The 17,649-nt window shown below is 40.4% G+C and overlaps 1 protein-coding gene and 1 long non-coding RNA gene across 7 annotated transcripts in view; one reads left to right on the forward strand and one right to left on the reverse strand.

Annotated features, from left to right (window-relative positions):
* LOC112157129 overlaps positions 1-15,427 on the forward strand; it is a 28,501-nt gene extending 13,074 nt beyond the window's left edge. For 2 of the 4 annotated variants that reach the window (XR_004948317.1, XR_004948315.1), the window contains exon 3: positions 9,131-10,391. This is a non-coding gene — a long non-coding RNA (uncharacterized LOC112157129). Of the gene's footprint in view, positions 1-9,130; positions 10,392-15,315 lie in introns of those variants that run through there. The other 2 variants (XR_004948318.1, XR_004948316.1) reach the window with 2 other exon arrangements.
* Positions 1-17,649, reverse strand: part of kdm4c (lysine (K)-specific demethylase 4C) — a 29,952-nt gene that overhangs the window by 3,737 nt on the left and 8,566 nt on the right. For all 3 annotated transcript variants that reach the window (XM_036213175.1, XM_024289696.1, XM_024289695.1), the window contains exons 8-20: positions 17,365-17,502; positions 17,088-17,281; positions 15,189-15,391; positions 13,431-15,121; positions 13,248-13,356; positions 11,964-12,145; positions 11,365-11,608; positions 10,203-10,279; positions 9,108-9,163; positions 8,869-8,977; positions 4,183-4,371; positions 1,650-1,820; positions 662-781 (exon numbers count right to left, since the gene is read on the reverse strand). In XM_036213175.1, the coding sequence (XP_036069068.1) occupies positions 662-781; positions 1,650-1,820; positions 4,183-4,371; positions 8,869-8,977; positions 9,108-9,163; positions 10,203-10,279; positions 11,365-11,608; positions 11,964-12,145; positions 13,248-13,356; positions 13,431-15,121; positions 15,189-15,391; positions 17,088-17,281; positions 17,365-17,502 (3,483 nt within the window). The remainder of the gene's footprint in view (positions 1-661; positions 782-1,649; positions 1,821-4,182; positions 4,372-8,868; positions 8,978-9,107; positions 9,164-10,202; positions 10,280-11,364; positions 11,609-11,963; positions 12,146-13,247; positions 13,357-13,430; positions 15,122-15,188; positions 15,392-17,087; positions 17,282-17,364; positions 17,503-17,649) is intronic.

The raw sequence follows: 17,649 nt of genomic DNA on the forward strand, positions 1-17,649 counted from the left end.
ACTAAAACATACTTTGACAATGGACATTCCTTGTTCAGTCCTAAAAAAAACCCCAAAAACACCCCCGTGTTCATCTGAGTGTCTGCGTCAGAGATGCATTTGTGCATAACTAATGTTTGACGCCCTGCTCGACTAAATAAAGCTTTAAGTGCAAGCCCCAGGACTCTTAGTTACTGAATAATAGAGTGAGTTTGAATAATGCAGATTGTCACCTCCCTCATATCCTCCCCCTCATGGTCTTAGACGCCCCATCTTTTCTCTCGACACATCCTCCCTCGCTGTCTCTGGACAGGCTTTTTTCTTTTTTTGGTCCTCTCATCGTTTTCAATTTTCCTTCCAGTCACCGCGACCTAAACGGCTTCCTGAATACCCTAAGTAGCCACCTCTTCTTCTTTTTTTTTTTGCTTGTGGCCACCTCTCCGGATGTAGACCGCGGGGACCCTGACGACGTCAGAGGACTCACAATAACCGCTCTGAAAGAATCCGACAACTCCACTTCTGTGCCGCTGCTCCTCCGAAGCAAAAACTGGGTCACTGGCTTACCTGCTGTTTCCACATGGCCGCACACTAACGCCTCTAATGTGTTTCCCTATGCTAGGTCATGCACGCATGTCACTCCAGAACTAAAAAACAAAGATTGAATCCGCTCAGGTGCTCTTACCTGGTACATATGAGAGACGTTGGATCCCAGATATTTAGCACCGTAGAAAAGTCCATCCGGCCATTTCACTTGAACCGCTTCACCCACTTCTGGAGGACCCAGATTTACACAGTCTCTGCTCTGAATATACAAAAAAAAAAAGAACCATCTGAGAACTAAAAAAAAGTAAATTTAAAAGTAACTAGAAAAGTTGCATTACCTGCGACTAAATATATTTTAAGTCTTGTAGTGTGAACGCTTTTAGCGGAAAGAAGTCGCTGAAGCTTTTCGCTAAAAATGGTGACACAATTTACTTTAATTGCTGAAGGGATTTGCTGAAAATGCAAAAACTTTTTGCAAAATGTTAAATTTGCTGAAAGACTGAACCAAATAAAATCTAAGGTATTCCTGTCAGTAGCTTTGTACTTTTAACCTTTCCTTTCCTCCGTCGTTTTGGATTTATACTTCACCATAAATCTATTTGACTGACGCGTTGTAAAATCCAAAATATTGTTTTCAATTAACATTTAATTTTTTTCTTTTTTCTTTTTAAAGCGGCTCTAAAACAGACTCATTATGAAAAATAAAACATGTTTTCAACAACATGTTTAAATTTGCATTTTAAAGTTTTACATTATTTTACTAACTTTAAGGCCTGAAGAATAAAAAAAAAAATTAAGAAATCCATTAAGTGTAAAAAAAAAAGAGAGAAAAAAAAAAGCCGTTTTTTTTTTACGCTATCTGATCCTGGACTCTTATGTAAGCTCACAACATAAATGATAAATTTGCATCTAAATAACAGAAACTTTTTCTATAACTGCAAATAAAAATGTTTTCAATAAGAAGTTTGACTGCTTTTAAATAAAAAATCAAATTCTTATAAAACAGACTTGAAAATAAGATGTTTCCTTCTTTTTAAAGCTTCCTCTGAGGCTTTAATATTTGATACGACCTTGTTCAACTGTGAGGCGATTCAATGAGATGGGTGTCTAATTAAGCATGACCTCACCACAATGTCCTCGGGGTAGGTGTCGTTGGAGAAGGAGCCGTCATCAAACATGACCTCGTAGAAGGTCTGAGAGGTGATCTGGGTAACTTTGGAGCTGTAGTAGCGCAGGTTCTTGTGCTTGGAGATCACCGTCTGGCCCAGAGAGACGGGAGCCTGGTACGCACGCTGCTTCTAGTTCAGACGAAGAGGAGCAATTAGAGCAAGAACAGAATGTACAGACTCAATTCCTTTGTGACATTTGAAAGCTAAAGCTCCTTTAAGACGCCGATCATTAGAGTGACGAGTGAAAACACAAAAAAATGCCAACAGTTTTGACTCCTAAAATAACTGTGACTTAATCAATACACAAGAATTTCCTGATTTAGATTTTTTTTTGCCAATTTGTGTTTGTTAACCAATCTTTCTTGTTAGAGGCAACTTCATTGAATAAAGTAATAATTTTGCAGGTAAGTTCAACTTTTTTTGTAGAAAAATGCATTTAAAAAGCTTCAAAATAGACACAAATGTACATATCTAGCACCTTTTGAAACTTAAAAACGTTTGCTTTGATTTTCAGTTATAAGTATGCATTTGTAAGTTTTCTAAAAAAAATAAAAAATAAAAAAAAACTGTTGCATCATATTCCATCAGTGTAATTTTTGTGTTTAAAGTGTGATACAAAAAATAAATAAATCTAAATAACCTGCTGATGGTTACACATTTTTTTATGAGCCGTTAAAATTTAACAACTATAGTTAATTGATTTATATTGTGATATATATCGTTATTGAAAGAAATAAAAAAAACTATATCATTATATAAAAAAGATCCTTATTGTCCAGCCCCACAAAAAAGCAATAAATTCTACTATTCTTAGTGTTAAAATAAAGAATTCTTAATCTATTGATCATTGACTGTATAAGAGAACTGGACAGACAAAATTAAGTCAATTTAGTCACCATTTTTCTGCAATACAGATGTCGACATCCTCAATAAGCAGTGATTGGTCCGAGTCGGTCTGAGACTACATTTCTATGGCAACCACTCTCTCCAATCAGGAGTAAGCTTGTTAGAAGACCACACCCCTTCCACTGAAGGCGAGCGAATCTGTCAATCAAAGGCTTTAAACGTTTGACGTGAGACCATCTACTTTTATCAAGGCACCTGTTTGATCAGTTTACTTGAATATATTATGCTACCCCAACAATATCATGAAAAAATGGTAGATGGCAAAAAACTAACAGAGCAAGAATGGTTATTCTGAAAATTAAATGAGCTGTTTTTTGGACAATGCCATGAGGGGGAAGGGTCACGTTCTCTTATCCCAGGGGTCTACAACCTGTGGCTCCAGAGCTACATGTGGGTCTTTTATCTCTCCATGGTGGCTCCTTGGCCAAACATAAAATAAGTCAGGGAGGCTGCTGACCCAGCCATGTCGACCGTTTGAGCCAGCAGCGCCTAACTAAAACAATCTAAAAAAACAAAACAAACAAACAAAAAAAAACAAATAAATAAAACCCGCAAACTAAGACTACCAAGGTCCAACCATCCATCCATCCATTTTTCTTGACCGCTTCCTCCCTTTCGGGGTCGCGGGGGTGCCGGAGCCTATCCCGGCTACTGAAGGGCGAAGGCGGGGTTCACCCTGGACAGGTCGCCAGTCTGTCACAGGGCCTCAATCACACACCCATTCACCCTCACATTCACACCTAGGGGCAATTTAGAGTCACCAATTAACCTATGAAGCATGTTTTTGGACGGTGGGAGGAAGCCGGAGTCCCCGGTGAAAACCCACGCATGCACGGGGAGAACATGCAAACTCCACACAGAAAGGTCCCAGCCGGGAGTCGAACCGGGGCCTTCTCGCTGTGAGGCGAGAGCGCTAACCACTTGCGCCACCGTGCAGCCCCCCAAGGTCCAACCCCAAACTAAAATAACAAAACCCAGCAGTGTGAGACGGCTGAAGAAAATGAGGGAAAAAAATAAATAAATAAATGAAAAAGAAAATATATTTTATTTTAATATAAGTAAGGATAACTTAATTAGCATTTATTTAATTTAGATTAGTTAAATTAATAAATTAATGGCTGAGGTTAACATAGATGATAAACTATGTGGGTTTTTACATCCCTGTTGACCTGAAGACATTTTGTTTTCTCAACGCTACCTCCACAATGAACAGATTTTATATGCAAGCAAAAATTTGGTAAAAAATGTGTTTTTTACTAGAGATTATCTTGTGCTGCACAACATTGATTATTAAAAAAAAAAAAAAAAACATTTTGAGACATGCTAGGTTCTTTTTATATTTTTGCTTTTGTTTGTACCAAAAAAGGGGCGTAATTTATATTTATTATTAAAAAACAGAAAGTCATGAATGCAAATCCAAATTTCTTAGAGGCTAAAGTAATACTATGCTGCTTCCTCTACGTTTTGATCAGTAGAAAATGAGCCCAAATGGGTCTTTTCCTGTTAAAGGTTGTCAACTCCTGTCTTATACAGTCAATAGTATTGATCATCAATTCGTACAAGCAGTTGCTCCTGTCCAACTTACAGCTGAGGAAATCCTTGACTGGTGTCTGTGGCAGGTGACTGACACCACGTAAGGCCAGTCATCGGGCTCCATGACCACACCTGCAGCGTGGGCACAGGTCACGTGAAAGGAGGTGGGACACCGGCCACACGAGCACTGGATACAAGCCTGCCGCCTCCCCGCGCAGCGATTCCGACAATAGATGCACTTCTGCAAACACACAAAAAGATCCATCAAAGCCAAACCGTCGCCGTTAAGAACCCCACTTCTTTGCGTTTCCGGCGTGCCTGTTGTGTTTGCAAAGCAGCAATCCCAGCCTGGCTGGATAAAACTCAACGAGGCCTGAATCTCATCATCTAAAAGGGCAAACGTTCAGTAGGGAGTGAAACAAAAGCCGAACATGAAACGAACACACAGCAAGACGCCCCTCTGCTGCTCAGTGGTGTCACAAACCTCCACTGTCATCCAAAACCATCACGTCTCCAAAGTAATTACATCTCCTGAATGTGCTTTGATTGAAGACCGTTGTAAAAACAAAATTACTTGGGAGAAACGAGGAGATGTGATAGTCAGACGCAAATAATTGCAAAAGTTCAATAAAAGAAAACAAAACACCACAAGTTTGAGGTTTTCTCTGTGAAGTAGTGCTGCCACGTCTGCTGTGGGAATTTTCTTTTCTTGTGATGAGGTTTGAACAACACATGACTACAAAATACAAGTCATGCTACACACAAGCATCCCTAGAAAAATGGCCCATTTTCTTGGAAAATCAGCAGGTTTGGTTTCACTTACACAAACACAATAATGACTATTGAGTGAGAGACTGACTAGTATGTGACTCACTCGTCTCTATAGTGCTTTTTTTTTGTGAAACTTTCTTTAGGTTTTTTCATCAAAATAGGGTCTAGAATTTGAAATATATTTTATTTTCGCTACATTGTTTTAGATTTTCGAATATTTAATTAACTAAATCTGAACTAAAGAATAGAAAACAAGAGTTTGTTATCGACTGAGCTCAGATTATCGACTCCTCAACATCCTGATTCGGCATGTTAACTTTATTATTTTCATTTTTGTGTTTTATGCTTGAACAGTTTTATTTTTAGCATCTTATTCCTTTTTATTTTATGTATACATGTTTATTGGCAGCTTTATCTTTTAAAATGAGGTCATAACTGTCATGCTGTTGCTAATGTGCCCGGGCAGAACACTCTAAAATGTCAGTGTTGCTTTAGTTTCCTCATTTAGTTTTAACAGCTTTTATGCTGATTAATTTTAGCGTGTTTAAAGGACACTTTAGTCTGATTTGTGGTAGAAATTAATCTTTTTTTATTTTATCTTGATCTAATTTCAAGCGTTACAGTTTTTTGTTTTTTCTTGTGATTATGCCATTTTTAGCCAAAATCAAAAACCCTGTGTTACTTTCTAGGACATAGTTTCTGCAGAGCGGCAGGAGTTTGTTAGAATTTTGCCTTTTTAATGGCGGGTTGGTGGAGAAGAACCCCCTTTCCCTTCTCCTGTTGCAGAGGATGGAGCTTGTGCCCCCGCCCAGCATATTTTTAATGTCAGAAAATTAGCTCTTTTTCCAACTTTATTTTTTTCTGCTCCTGATTCACAACAATTTAAATAAAGAAATACTCAAAAATACAATTTTTAGCTTAATTTTATTGATTTTTTCCTCATTTGTCACTCATAGTTAGGGTATACTTGCATGTCTCTCTCATCTTAAGTGGGAGAACTTACAGAATTGTCTGAATAAATACTTTTTTGCTCCACTGTATGTCCTCATCATTAAAAAAATGGCACAGAACATCTTAAAACATTTTCATCGAAGATTAAACAATTGAAAAGTATGTGACATAAAATTGGAACATTTTTGGAGAAGTAATCCCGCACTTTTGTGGATGAAATCACCCTTTAAACACTTAATCCTGACTTAGAACTAGTAAGAAATTGGGAATATTAAACAGACTGTTAAGAATAGCCAAATAATGAACTGATCAGATTTTTTTTTCTCCTTGTATCTTTGAAACGGCAATTTTTAATCAAAATGGTGGAGTTAGGTGGCATAAATTGATTTTAACCCCTGCAGCCTCTTCCTTAAGTCTTGATTCCGGTACGATGAAGCCCTCTGCATGAAGTCCTCTTTTTCCCTTAAAAATGCAATACAAGCGCTTCAGCCCAAACTAAGCTAATAAAAATCCAAACTTTGGACTTCTTTATGAAAGTTACATTACCACAGCCTCCGTTTGCTCGCCCCATTTCCCAAGTGAAGTGTTTAAGTTGGTGGTTGTCTTGATGACTAACCTGCCCTAGATTTCTTAAAGACTTTTCCCAGACCTCCTTCATTGTGGACAGCTAAAAAAAAAAAAACTGGCACAGCTGCCTCTGTCCGCCAATTCAAGTCAAAATGGCAAGATATGAGGGAACAAACCTTTGTTCAAATCAGTGTTTACATTGATGGGGAATAAAAAAAACAATGCACTTGAAAGCACGGAGCACATTTGTCAGCAAACTTTGATGCTCTAAATGTGTGTGAGCCAAATCCATCTTTCCCCACAGCTGGTGCCTTCCTCTGAGTGTCTCTGGGTTCCTGTGTTGAGTCATGCGTTAAGAACATTCCCACAGTAAATTATGAATGCGTGTGTGTGTTTGTGCGCGCCCGTGTGCGCGTGTTAACCCAGCCCCTGCTGGTGAATTATGAATGCGCTGGGCAGCTGCAGGGGCAGCGGGTCCAACTTTGAGACACGTGGCTCATGAAGTAAATATAAATAAAAGGTGAACCATTAACTTAAGGGGAACTCGATTTAAGAAAATAAAAGAAAGTGTGCTTTTTTTTTTTTTACAAAATAAAAGGCTTCTAATATGTTTTTTACAAAAAGCCTCTTGCATGACTTATTTTATATTTTAATTAGAAAATTCTTAAAACACTAAGAATTTAAAAAAAAAAAACATGCAGCTCCCTCAAAGGCTGAAAAGAAAATAGTTAATTAGAAATGTGGCACAATTAAGCTTTAGGTCATAACTGCCTGGATGGGTGGATATGGGCTGTCGAAGGGCAAAAAATGGAAAAGGATCATTAGATGAGGTCTTTAAGATTCATCCAAACCTGTCTATCACCCTCCAAAGGCTTGGAAAACTTAAAAACCTGCAGATCCATACAGGTCAGAGCAGCAGGAGCTGCAGGAGCTAGAAATTTGATTGTGGTTTGTGGGAAGTTAGCTGCGCCAGTTCCAGTATTCTTTTGTTCACACTCTCTCTCGCTAGCTTATAACTCCTCACAAGCCAAAGTTAACATTAGCATAGCTACATCATACTGTTTATAGCAGGGACCCATAAAACTATTTAACCAGACCCGACGAACTAGAATGAATTATACTGATAATCCTTATTAATGTTTTATTCTCTCCTCTCTTCTGTTGTTTCCCCATAGATCACCCTCTACAAATACATTGGCATTTGTTAAAGGGACAGAAATTTAATGACTGCATTCATGATGAGCCTTTTCCTGATCATTCCAACACCTCATGAGTGCAGCATTTCTCTAAATTTGCCTTTTTTCCCTGAAGGATTTCAACCTATTGGGGCAATTGGCACTAAAATGAAAACAAAAGCTACAGTTTTGAAATAAAACTCCAAAATGTTCTGTTTTAAAATATATTTATCAATTTCAATAAAAATTAAAGATTTTTTTGTTCAGATTGCATATTATTTCTTTCTATTATGAGGTGGATTACAAAATTGCTCCTGGTCCAGCCCTTCTGACAAATTTTAGAACTAAGTCAAGTCAAAAAATCGGCCACCCTTGTTTAGAGCTAGATGGTAGCTCAGACGAGGAAAACAAAGAAGTTAATGGGTCTATTTGTCTGCAAGTGGATGCTTTAGAATTGTAGCGGAGAAGGGAGACATTGGTCCGCCATTGCAGTTTCTCCGTCACAAACCTGAGCTTTCATCTGATCCAACACAATTTGAATAAAGAAATGCTCAAAGACGAAATTTTAATCTGAAATTATGTTACACTTCTCCTCCATTATGAGAAAAATGCTACAAGAACATGTTAAAAACGCAATTTTCACTGGAATGAGTCTTTACGAGATAACCAGAGAGAAGTGTCCCATCAAGAAGCAGTTGGGGTCCAACCACTTGAGCCTTTGAGGGCTTCAATAGCATTCTCCATTTTGGACCTTTATTCTGTTCATATTTTGGCTGGCGGATATGAAAATGAGGCTGTGGTTTTTGCTTTTAAATCCAAATGAGCATAATTTCAGTGTGGTGCGAGAGGCTGTAAAGCATTTCCTCGTAAATTCCATGTGGGTAAAGTCACTAGTCTCTGTAAAGTCGAGCATTTTGTAACATATTGACTAAAATATAGAAGTTTAAAATATTTTAAGGAGTCTAAGAAGAAAGTCTGAAGTATTTTTGAAAAGCGCCATCTCACTTCCGTTGTTTAGTTTTAGTCAGATTTAGATTGAGCCGACAAGTTCACCCACACACATATGAAAGCAGACACACACGTATCCAACATGCAAATCACCAGCACACGGGAAGCTCGACACACACACAAACCCCGCCCCCCACTCCCAACCAATAGCGGGTAATTATCCAGCTTTGATTGCGGGCATGTTCGTCTCACACAGTTAATTAGGACTTTGAAGACCTCATTAAAGAGACGGGGCCGGCCCCCAAGGCTTGTGCGTGTTCGCTCACCAGCTTGTAGCGCTGCACGGGGATCCTGCTGGTGTCAATGGGACTCTTCTGGACTTCGTCGGTGAACCTCGCCTCCGGCAGTGCCACTGCACACATCACATGGGCCCATCTACACACAAACACCAACGAACAGTTGAACACATTGTGATAATTAAGATAAAAAAGACAATTAAGTAGCAGAGCCCTGGAGAGGAAGGATAAATATGCAGAGATAATCTTTCAATAGAAGCATATCTCACTTGTCGTTTTGGGTTTTCTTCAGAGCCCCCCCTCTGAGGTTACACAGACAGCACTCCTGAGGACAGAGACAGATGAGGGGGTCACCATGGGTGGCAAACACTTCCTAAACAGACCTGCATCATGTTGGTGAGTTAGCTTTTCTGTCAGTTGTGGTGTATCAAGACAGGTCAGAATCTTCCCTCACTTATAGAATTCCCTTTGATGATTTTTTTTCTTCAGTGCAATTTAGCATTTTTTTTTTTTTAACAGAGGATACTTCTGCGTCCTTATTGGTTGTGGGCCTTGTCAATCAATCTCTTCTGTGACAGATCTCCTGTACATATGCGCTTAAGTAACTAATCATGTGACCAATCACGATTAATCGTGAACAATCACGATTAATCACCAAAATCGCAATTAATCGTGATTGCAAATGATTCATCACGGTTAATCGTGAACAATCGCAATTGGTTGCGATTAATCCTAAACAATCATGATTAATCGTAATCACAATTAAACATAATTAATCGTGGCCAATCACAGTTAATCGTGAACAATCACGATTAATCCTGAACAATCGCAATTGGTCACGATTAATCCTAAACAATCATGGTTAATCGTGATTAATCGTAACCACAACTAAACATAATTAATCGTGGCCAATCACAGTTAATCGTGAATAATCGTGAACAATCACGATTAATCGTGATTAATTGTGAACATTACAATTAACCGTGTTAATCTTGATTGATTTGTAATTGTTCAAGATTAATCATGATGAATTGTAAAAAAATCACAATTAATTGTGATTAATCGTAAAAAATTGTAATTGTAATTGTAATTGTTGAGGATTAATCTTAAAAAAATCACGATAAATCCCGATTGGTCACTATTAATTGTGATCAATTAATCGTGATCAATCATGATTAATCGCTACAGGTCATGATTAATTGTAATTGTTCATGATTAATCACAATCCAAAAGTGTGATTAATCTGGTTAATTTTGTAATCGATTGACAGGATTAATCCAGTCTTCTATTTTTTTCGACAAAACATGGTCTAAAAGATCAGAAAGGCTGAGCTGAACTCTCACAAAGGTAAAAATGTGTCTTACAGCTGTGAAGCTTCCCTGCGTGCAGCGATCACACAACCACTGTTCATGAATGGCATCTGCCGCCACACCGTAGCAGCCTAAAGAAAGCAGAGACGGAGGTTAGTCAGAAAGAAAAATATTTTTCTCAAATACAAGAGGTGATGTGAGGTGTGTGTGGCCAGATCTATAGAATTTAAGGCAAAAAAAAAAGAAAAAAGACTTGACAGGAAATGGTAAATCTATTATGAGCCCTAAAGTGCCACATCAACATTGTTTCCACAGATTCTTGACTTGTATTGAAGTGGTATTGTTCCATGTAGACACGCAGAGAACTGCAGACAGAGTGGAAACTGAGATGTCGGTGGTCTGCGTGTGTGGATGGGGGGGGGGGGGTGTTTGTGTGGCGATGAGAACGAAAGGCAAACAACACCAGGAGGAAGCGTTCAAACTGGGTACTTTTAGGGCGCATTTCTTGGAAAGTAAAACAAACGTTTTATACTAAATATTAATCCTGCCGACCCTCAAACTGACAGAAAAAACATGTTTTAGCTAAACAAACGTGAGTCGTCTTAATTTAAATCCACAAAATAGAAGCAGACAATAAACAAAGCTGAATATATATATATATATTTATTTTACTTCTGAGTCTCCACTCTGTCCTTCGACTATCCATCATCAAACCGAAAATAAAATCTAAGCCCACCTCTGTTTCCTTTCTCTGGCTCAAATGACAGCAGCGTTGAGAGAAAGCTACATCAACGTCTTGCATCTTTAAACAACACGTGTTGGCTTTTTTCCGCGGTGTCTGATGACATCCACCGTTCCTCCTACACCCACTCAAACAAAGTAAACACAATTGTAGTGCAGCTGCTGTGCACACACCACACACCATCTCCGAGCGTGTCCCGCCACATCTTTCAACATGATGGTGGTCAAATCTGCGCATCTGACTTCAGATGGGACAGACGAGTCGCTCTCGTTAGGCCGACGAGGGAAATAAAATACTTGGAACTGCTGGGAGGAGCTGAATGCGTCAAGATATAAACCCGCTGACCCCACAATTATGACATCAGAAGGACGAGCACAATGTATTAGAATAGATAGCTTTGTCTGGTCGGGTGGTAAACACTTGCATCTATACTAGTAGTTTACTCCCCGTGTGTGTTTGTGTGTTTGTACGCACTGGCGTGGACTTGCAGGCAGCAGCTCTGGCAGTACAGTAGAGGAGAGGTGCCGTCCTCTTGGAGTAACGGGTTGGTGGGAGTCGGGGGACAGTTTTGCTCCCGGAAGGAAAAGCAGATCTCAGGGACCAGAGGTTTGGTCCTCCTCATCTCCCCCAGCCTAGGGGCCGGGCCCTCCACCGCAGAAACCGATCTGGAGCCGTCCTTAGCTGACGCGGGTTTACAATCCTCTGCCTTGTCCTCAGCCTGCAGATGTTTGAATACCAGAAAAAGTGGGGGAGAAAAAACTTCTTATAGTCTGATATGAAACGACTGAGTGATAGCTGTTTATTTCTCTATAGTAGATTTAGGCTTTTTGGAACCAGCAGGTACTTCCTGTTTGGAACATAAGGGAGTAGGGGTCACTCAGTCCAGTTCTCATATACATTCATTGGTTAATGCAAAAGTTTTTATCTGGGGGTTCAGATTAACCTCAAAATAGATACTTAGTTTAGAATTTTGATCTTAGAAAATTAGTTTTTTTTTTTTCTGATTTACCCCCCAAAAAATCTTTAAAACTGAGTCCTTTAAGTGTGAAAGAAAACCAGATTGATCTTTGTACCTGATAATAGGGCATGAAGAGCGTGCACACAGCGCAGTATGGCTGCATGGTGGCCGCGTGAGCGTTGTACTCTTTCTCTGCTGCAAAGCACGGTTTTCGGTTTTGCCAAAGGTGAACAAGAGGCTTTGCCCACGGCTCCAGTTCCTGCTCCTCTTCCTCTGCCAAGCTTGCTTCAGAAGGCTCTGAGGAAGAAAAAAAAAACATTAAAATTCATTTCAAAATCTGAAAATGACAATGTGTAACCTCTGGGGAAAAAAAAAAAAAAAATTGTACACTCTGATATAACGAAAAACGCTCGGGGTCTTATGTCACCACAATGCTGGAAGAATTTATGCTAAACCGTTGATCTGTTTGTTTCTTCAGAAATCCTCAGCTGTAATAAAAATACCATCTGTTATTTCATTTCCCTGTGACTATATGTGACCCCAAACAATTACTGTGGACCTTTTGTTTTCCTTCTTTTTTTTTAATCTTTATTTAAATTGCAGCATCAAACACTGAAATCCCTAAAACAAGGGAAAGAAAAATAAACCTCAATGATTTGTAATTTTTCCATATTCTTTACAAGAAAGTGAAGATTTCAGCTTTTTAAATAGAAAAAAAGACGGTTGAGTCATATTTCACATTATATTTTTCTCAGTCCCCACAATTAACTTAACAGGCGCCTGTCTCTTTATAAAGCCGCCCTAAAAATTAAGCTGTCATCATCACAGAACAGGCGCTTTACGGTTTCATTTATATTTTTTAATTGCAAAGTCGTTCATCTTTTTTTTTTCTCTCTTTTGTAAATCATAGTGGGAACAAATGTGACTGCGGGTGCATCTCATTTTTTTTCCTTTTGCTTAGGCGGACCCTCCCTCCTCAGACATCATTAAAACGAGGATTATCCATCACAAGGTCGCTGTGGTGAAGCCTGAGAATTAATTCGACTTGATTTAATGTAAATACTTTAATGTAAATATCCATTTGGCTTAATTGCTTTTTAGTTTACAGCTTAAAAGCAGACATTTATATCATTTTAACAGAGTATTTGCCCTTTAAAAATACGAAGACAATGCCTTGGAGCCTGGAAATCCAATTAATGTAAAAGAAATGTTTGGCAGCTGTGTTTTGGTTGACCACAACAAGTCAAAGTTTTATGGTTTCCGGCCTGGTTCCACTCTATCGCAGCTCTCTTAGCACTCTTGTGAAGCGAAGCGAAGCAGCACAGGAAACGTCTCTGAAATGACTGATGCTACAAGTCTGTTTTAAAGCTGATTTCCCCGAGTGTGCGAATACGCCCACCCTCGTCGCTGGTGGTCTGCTGCTTGACGGCAGTGGGCACAGCTCTGGCGGTGGGTTTCCTGAGTGGGTGGCGCCAGCTTTTGGTGGTCTTCTTTGTGAGGGCGGGGTACTAGTAAAGACAAAAGACAGGAGGTCACACGATGGGCATTTGACGAAAAAAAATGTTTAAGTTGGGGAACAAACCTCGCCAGCCTCCCGGCCTGACTCGTCACTTTCCTCCTCTTCCTCAGACGAGCTGCTGCTGCTCTCCTCATTTCCGCTGCTTTGCTGCTCCTCTCCATCAGATGTGTCCTCCTCCGTGTCGGACGCTGTGGCGTCCGTTGTCGCCGCCACCACCACCATCTCGGGGTACATCCTCTCGTCTGCCTCCCGTCCTTTCGGCAGATGTTCTACCCTGTTTGCCTCTCCTCGTTGAGGCTGGTACTCCTCACAGAGCTCCAGCGGCTCAATAGCACCGATCGACAGCAGGGAAGTGGGCTCCAGTTGGGCCCAGGTGAGAGCCCCGCCTCCATCGTCCTGGTTTTTGGACCGACAGAGGTCTTGTGCCGGGCCTTCCAGGTCGGTGACCTGCTTACATAGGGGTTCGCTCCACATGGTGTACGTTAGCGAGTCGTGGGAGAAATCGGAGGGGAGTTCTGGGTTCAGACCCTGGATGAGGGCTGAAGGTTCCTGGGAGCTGAAGTTTTTCCAGATTCCACTGGAGAAGGTTTTGGCCTCCATGTATGGAGAGTCGGAGGAGGGCTGTGTAGTGAAGTGGCTGAGATTTGGTAGTGTGTGGTTGGATAATAAAGGGACAGGAGCCGGGAACTTCTGGTTTGTGTCACTCAAGACGTTGCCATCCATTTGAACCGCGTCTCTGGAGTCGTCTTCATTAGAGTTGGGATGCGGTTCTCTTGGACTCGCAGTTCTCCGAGCCAGTTGGCCGGGGACTGCACCCCCACGTTTTTCCACGTCCGCCGGATCGTTTGTTGCAGTGACGGGGGAAGTTATTAGATCAGATGTTTTTTCCTCCAAACCACTAGCGCTCAAATGAGCCGTGTTTCCTCCGGCGCGTTTTCCCGCTTCCTCTGTGGCGTGGCGCGGGGCGGGCTGCTCGGTCGGAGTCTCCCTCTGCAGCACAGGTGCCACCTGGTTGCTGCAGGCGCCCGGCTTGGGGAAAGCCAAACCGTCGTCGCCGTCGTCTGCGGGAGTGAGGGAGGGCATTTCTTGGGTTAACACCGGGGGCAAAGGGCAGATTCCAGCCTTGTCCTCTGGCTCCAGCGTGAGTCGAGGCATGTCCACGGCGGCCTGCTGGAGCACGGGAGGGAACAGGTTTTCCTCCACCGGTCTTTTCCCGGCCTCGCAGTTGTGTTGTGAGGCATTTGACGTGCAACTACCCCCCTCTGCTGGCTCACTCTTAAGATTATAAAGTGCTTCTGTGGTGGAGTGTTGTTTAATACATGTGGGGTCAACAAGTGTGTCCATTTCCTCTGTTTGGATGTCCATGCTGCTGTCAGCACCAACACACCGGCTTAAAGAGGAGGAACCATTAATCTGGGATTCTAGGGGGGACGAGTCTGTTACAGTTTCAGTAGAAATATTCGTGGGGGAAGGTAAACCAACGCCGTTGGCTTCTAGGGGAGAGTTCGATGCAGAGGAGAAACTCCTCGACTCTTTGGCTCCAGGCTGCATCTGAGTAACCTCCGGATTCGATGTTGGACTTGCGGGGATCTGGTTTGTCGACGGGGAACCGGGAACGTCGGGAATCTCTGTCGGGGATATTTTTTCCTCGTTGTTTGATGGCGAAGCAGGCGAGTTCTGCGCGTCGCTCTTGAAGGAAAAGCCTTTACTCTCAACTCGATTCACTTTGACGACACACATTTGTCTGCAAGCACCTGTCAAAAAATGTATATATTAATAAATGCAAAACTAAATAACTTGTGTGTTCTAAGCGCCTCTTACCAGAAAGCTGAGAAGAGTTTATACTCTGGCTTTGTTTGGACTCCTTCCTGCACGCTGCCCCTGTAACAGATCTCCGCACTTTGGGTCCAGACGGACCGCCAGAACCTTTCTTTTTGCTTCCCTTTAGTGCTAAGCCGTCATCCAGTCCAACTGGCTCTTCCGTGGTCCGCAGGCGCTTGGAGTGCATGCGAGAGTGGCTACTGCTGTAAGGAGGGAGATGGAACAAAGAAGACTAAAACTAACCGAAAACATTAAAAAAATGCATTTTTTAATGAAAATGTGGATTTTTATTCTAAAATTTATAGCTAGAAGTCGCAAGTTTTTTCCCCTTTAATCATGAGGAAGTTCCACTGTAAACTACATACATACATAACTGCACACTTGAAATATCAGACTCCATTTTTTGTCGGTGGAGAGTAGTGATGCCACAAACGATTATTTTAATAATCGACTAATCTCCGATTATTTTTTTCAGATTAGTTGACCAATCGGGTCATGCGCAATGTGAAAGTAAAGCCTCATTAGCTTTCAACTAACTAAAAATAAAGATAATTAAGATGATAGTTTATTAAACTTTTAATGAGTCGTGCAGCCTCTGTCCGTCATTAATTTTTGGTATTAAAACAAGATTAAATCAAATTAGGTCGGCTATTTTAGGAACTATTTTTCACAAAAGATAAAGTTTTTGTCTCACTGACTGAAATGTAACAAAAGTTGTATCACCTGCGATAATGCTTGTGTGAATGCTTTTTGCTAAAAGTATTAGCATTAACTGCTGAAGGGATTTGCTGAAAGTGCAAAAGTGATTTGTAAAATGTTAAATTTTCTAAAAGACTGGATATTTTGTCAAAGAACTATGAAAGAGCACTGAAGTTTATCTAAATTTCTGAAGAAATTTGTAGTGAAATTGCTTAAAATCCCCAATACATGCCAATTTTGCACAAATATTTGGTGTGTTGCTTAAATTTGAGCTAATCTCCAAATTAGCATAAAAACAGTAGATGCAAAATAAACCAAAAAAAAAAAAATAGCTTGTTGCTTTAACACAAGCAAAAACCCCAAAATAGCCCTAAAATCCCTCAATAAACTAAATTAGTCAAAAATGTTAGCCTGTTGCTAAAATAGGAGCTAAACTCTAAATTAGCCTAGAAAAAACTTAGTAGATAACAAATTAGCCAAAAACGTTAGCATGGTGCTAATACATTAGCTAAACTAGCCTGGAAAACCCCAGTGGTTAACAAATAGGCCAAAAATGTTAGCATGGTGCTAAAATATTAGCTAAACTCTAAACTAGTCTGGAAAATCCTAGTGGTTAACAAATAAGCCAAAAATGTTAGCATGTTGCTAAAATATTAGGTAAACTCCAATTTTTTTGAAAATTACTGTAAAAGATTAAAACATAGCCCATGAAAATATTTAAAGACTTGTTGCTAATCTGCTTAAAATTTTTAAATGTGAAGACGTTCCAATGGGACATATTTTGCTCAATATTTCAAAAATGCTTATGAATACCAAAATGCAAGCAGTGAACGTTTTGATACAAAGATTGCTGAAATCGCTGAAAGTGTAATTGAGTTTTTATTTGCCAAAAAACATATGGAAGAAGCAGGACAATCACTAACGTGTGGATTCTTACTAAGCACAAAGAAAGTGGAAAAAAAGTTACAAAAAGTGCATTTTTTGGTTGCTGAATGCTCACAACTTTGTTCAACTTTCCTACACTCCGACTCCATATAATATAAAGTAACGACTAATCGACTATTAAATTAGTCGTCGACTTTTTTAATAGTCGATTAGTCGTTGAATCGTGGCAGCCCTCGTGCAGAAACACGTTAATTTGTTTCTAGTTGTCAAAATCCCAAATCCCAGTGAGTTTATGGTGCAACACGGACACAGTACCCTTTACTGGAAGACTTGGTCTTCCGGCGCCTGTGCAACCAGCTCTGCAGCTCCGGTGTTGTACTCGGGGTGGCCAGGGTGTGGTCGATGGCGGCGGAGTCCTTGCCCAGCATCCATGCCGCGTACCGGTCCGGCTGGAAGCGCTTCACAAAGGGCTCCATGGATATTTTCACCATGTCTTTGCTACATGTACACTTAAAAAAGGAGGGAAAAAAGTAGTGAAAAGTGTGAAAGGTAATAATTCTATTCACATATGAATATATCGTAGGAGAAATACCTGTGTGGCCACTTTGCCGTAGTCAATCCAGCGGACGGTGGCAAAGTTAGTGGATTCGGCACAGTTGAAGCCGTGATTGAATCCAGCATGGTACCCGTACGGGAAGGTGATCATAAACTCCCCGGCTTCCTGAGTAATCTGACATTTAATAGCAGGAAGGAAAGGAATTTAATTTGTTTTAAGGCAAAAACACAATAATAAAAGGAAATGAATTGAATGGTGAAAATGTCTTTAAGTCGTTGTTTAATTCATCTGTACGCTAATGTATTGTTTACAAATTTGTTG

The sequence above is a fragment of the Oryzias melastigma genome, linkage group LG1 (genome assembly GCF_002922805.2).
Source record: "Oryzias melastigma strain HK-1 linkage group LG1, ASM292280v2, whole genome shotgun sequence".
In the NCBI taxonomy this organism is placed as follows: domain Eukaryota; kingdom Metazoa; phylum Chordata; class Actinopteri; order Beloniformes; family Adrianichthyidae; genus Oryzias; species Oryzias melastigma.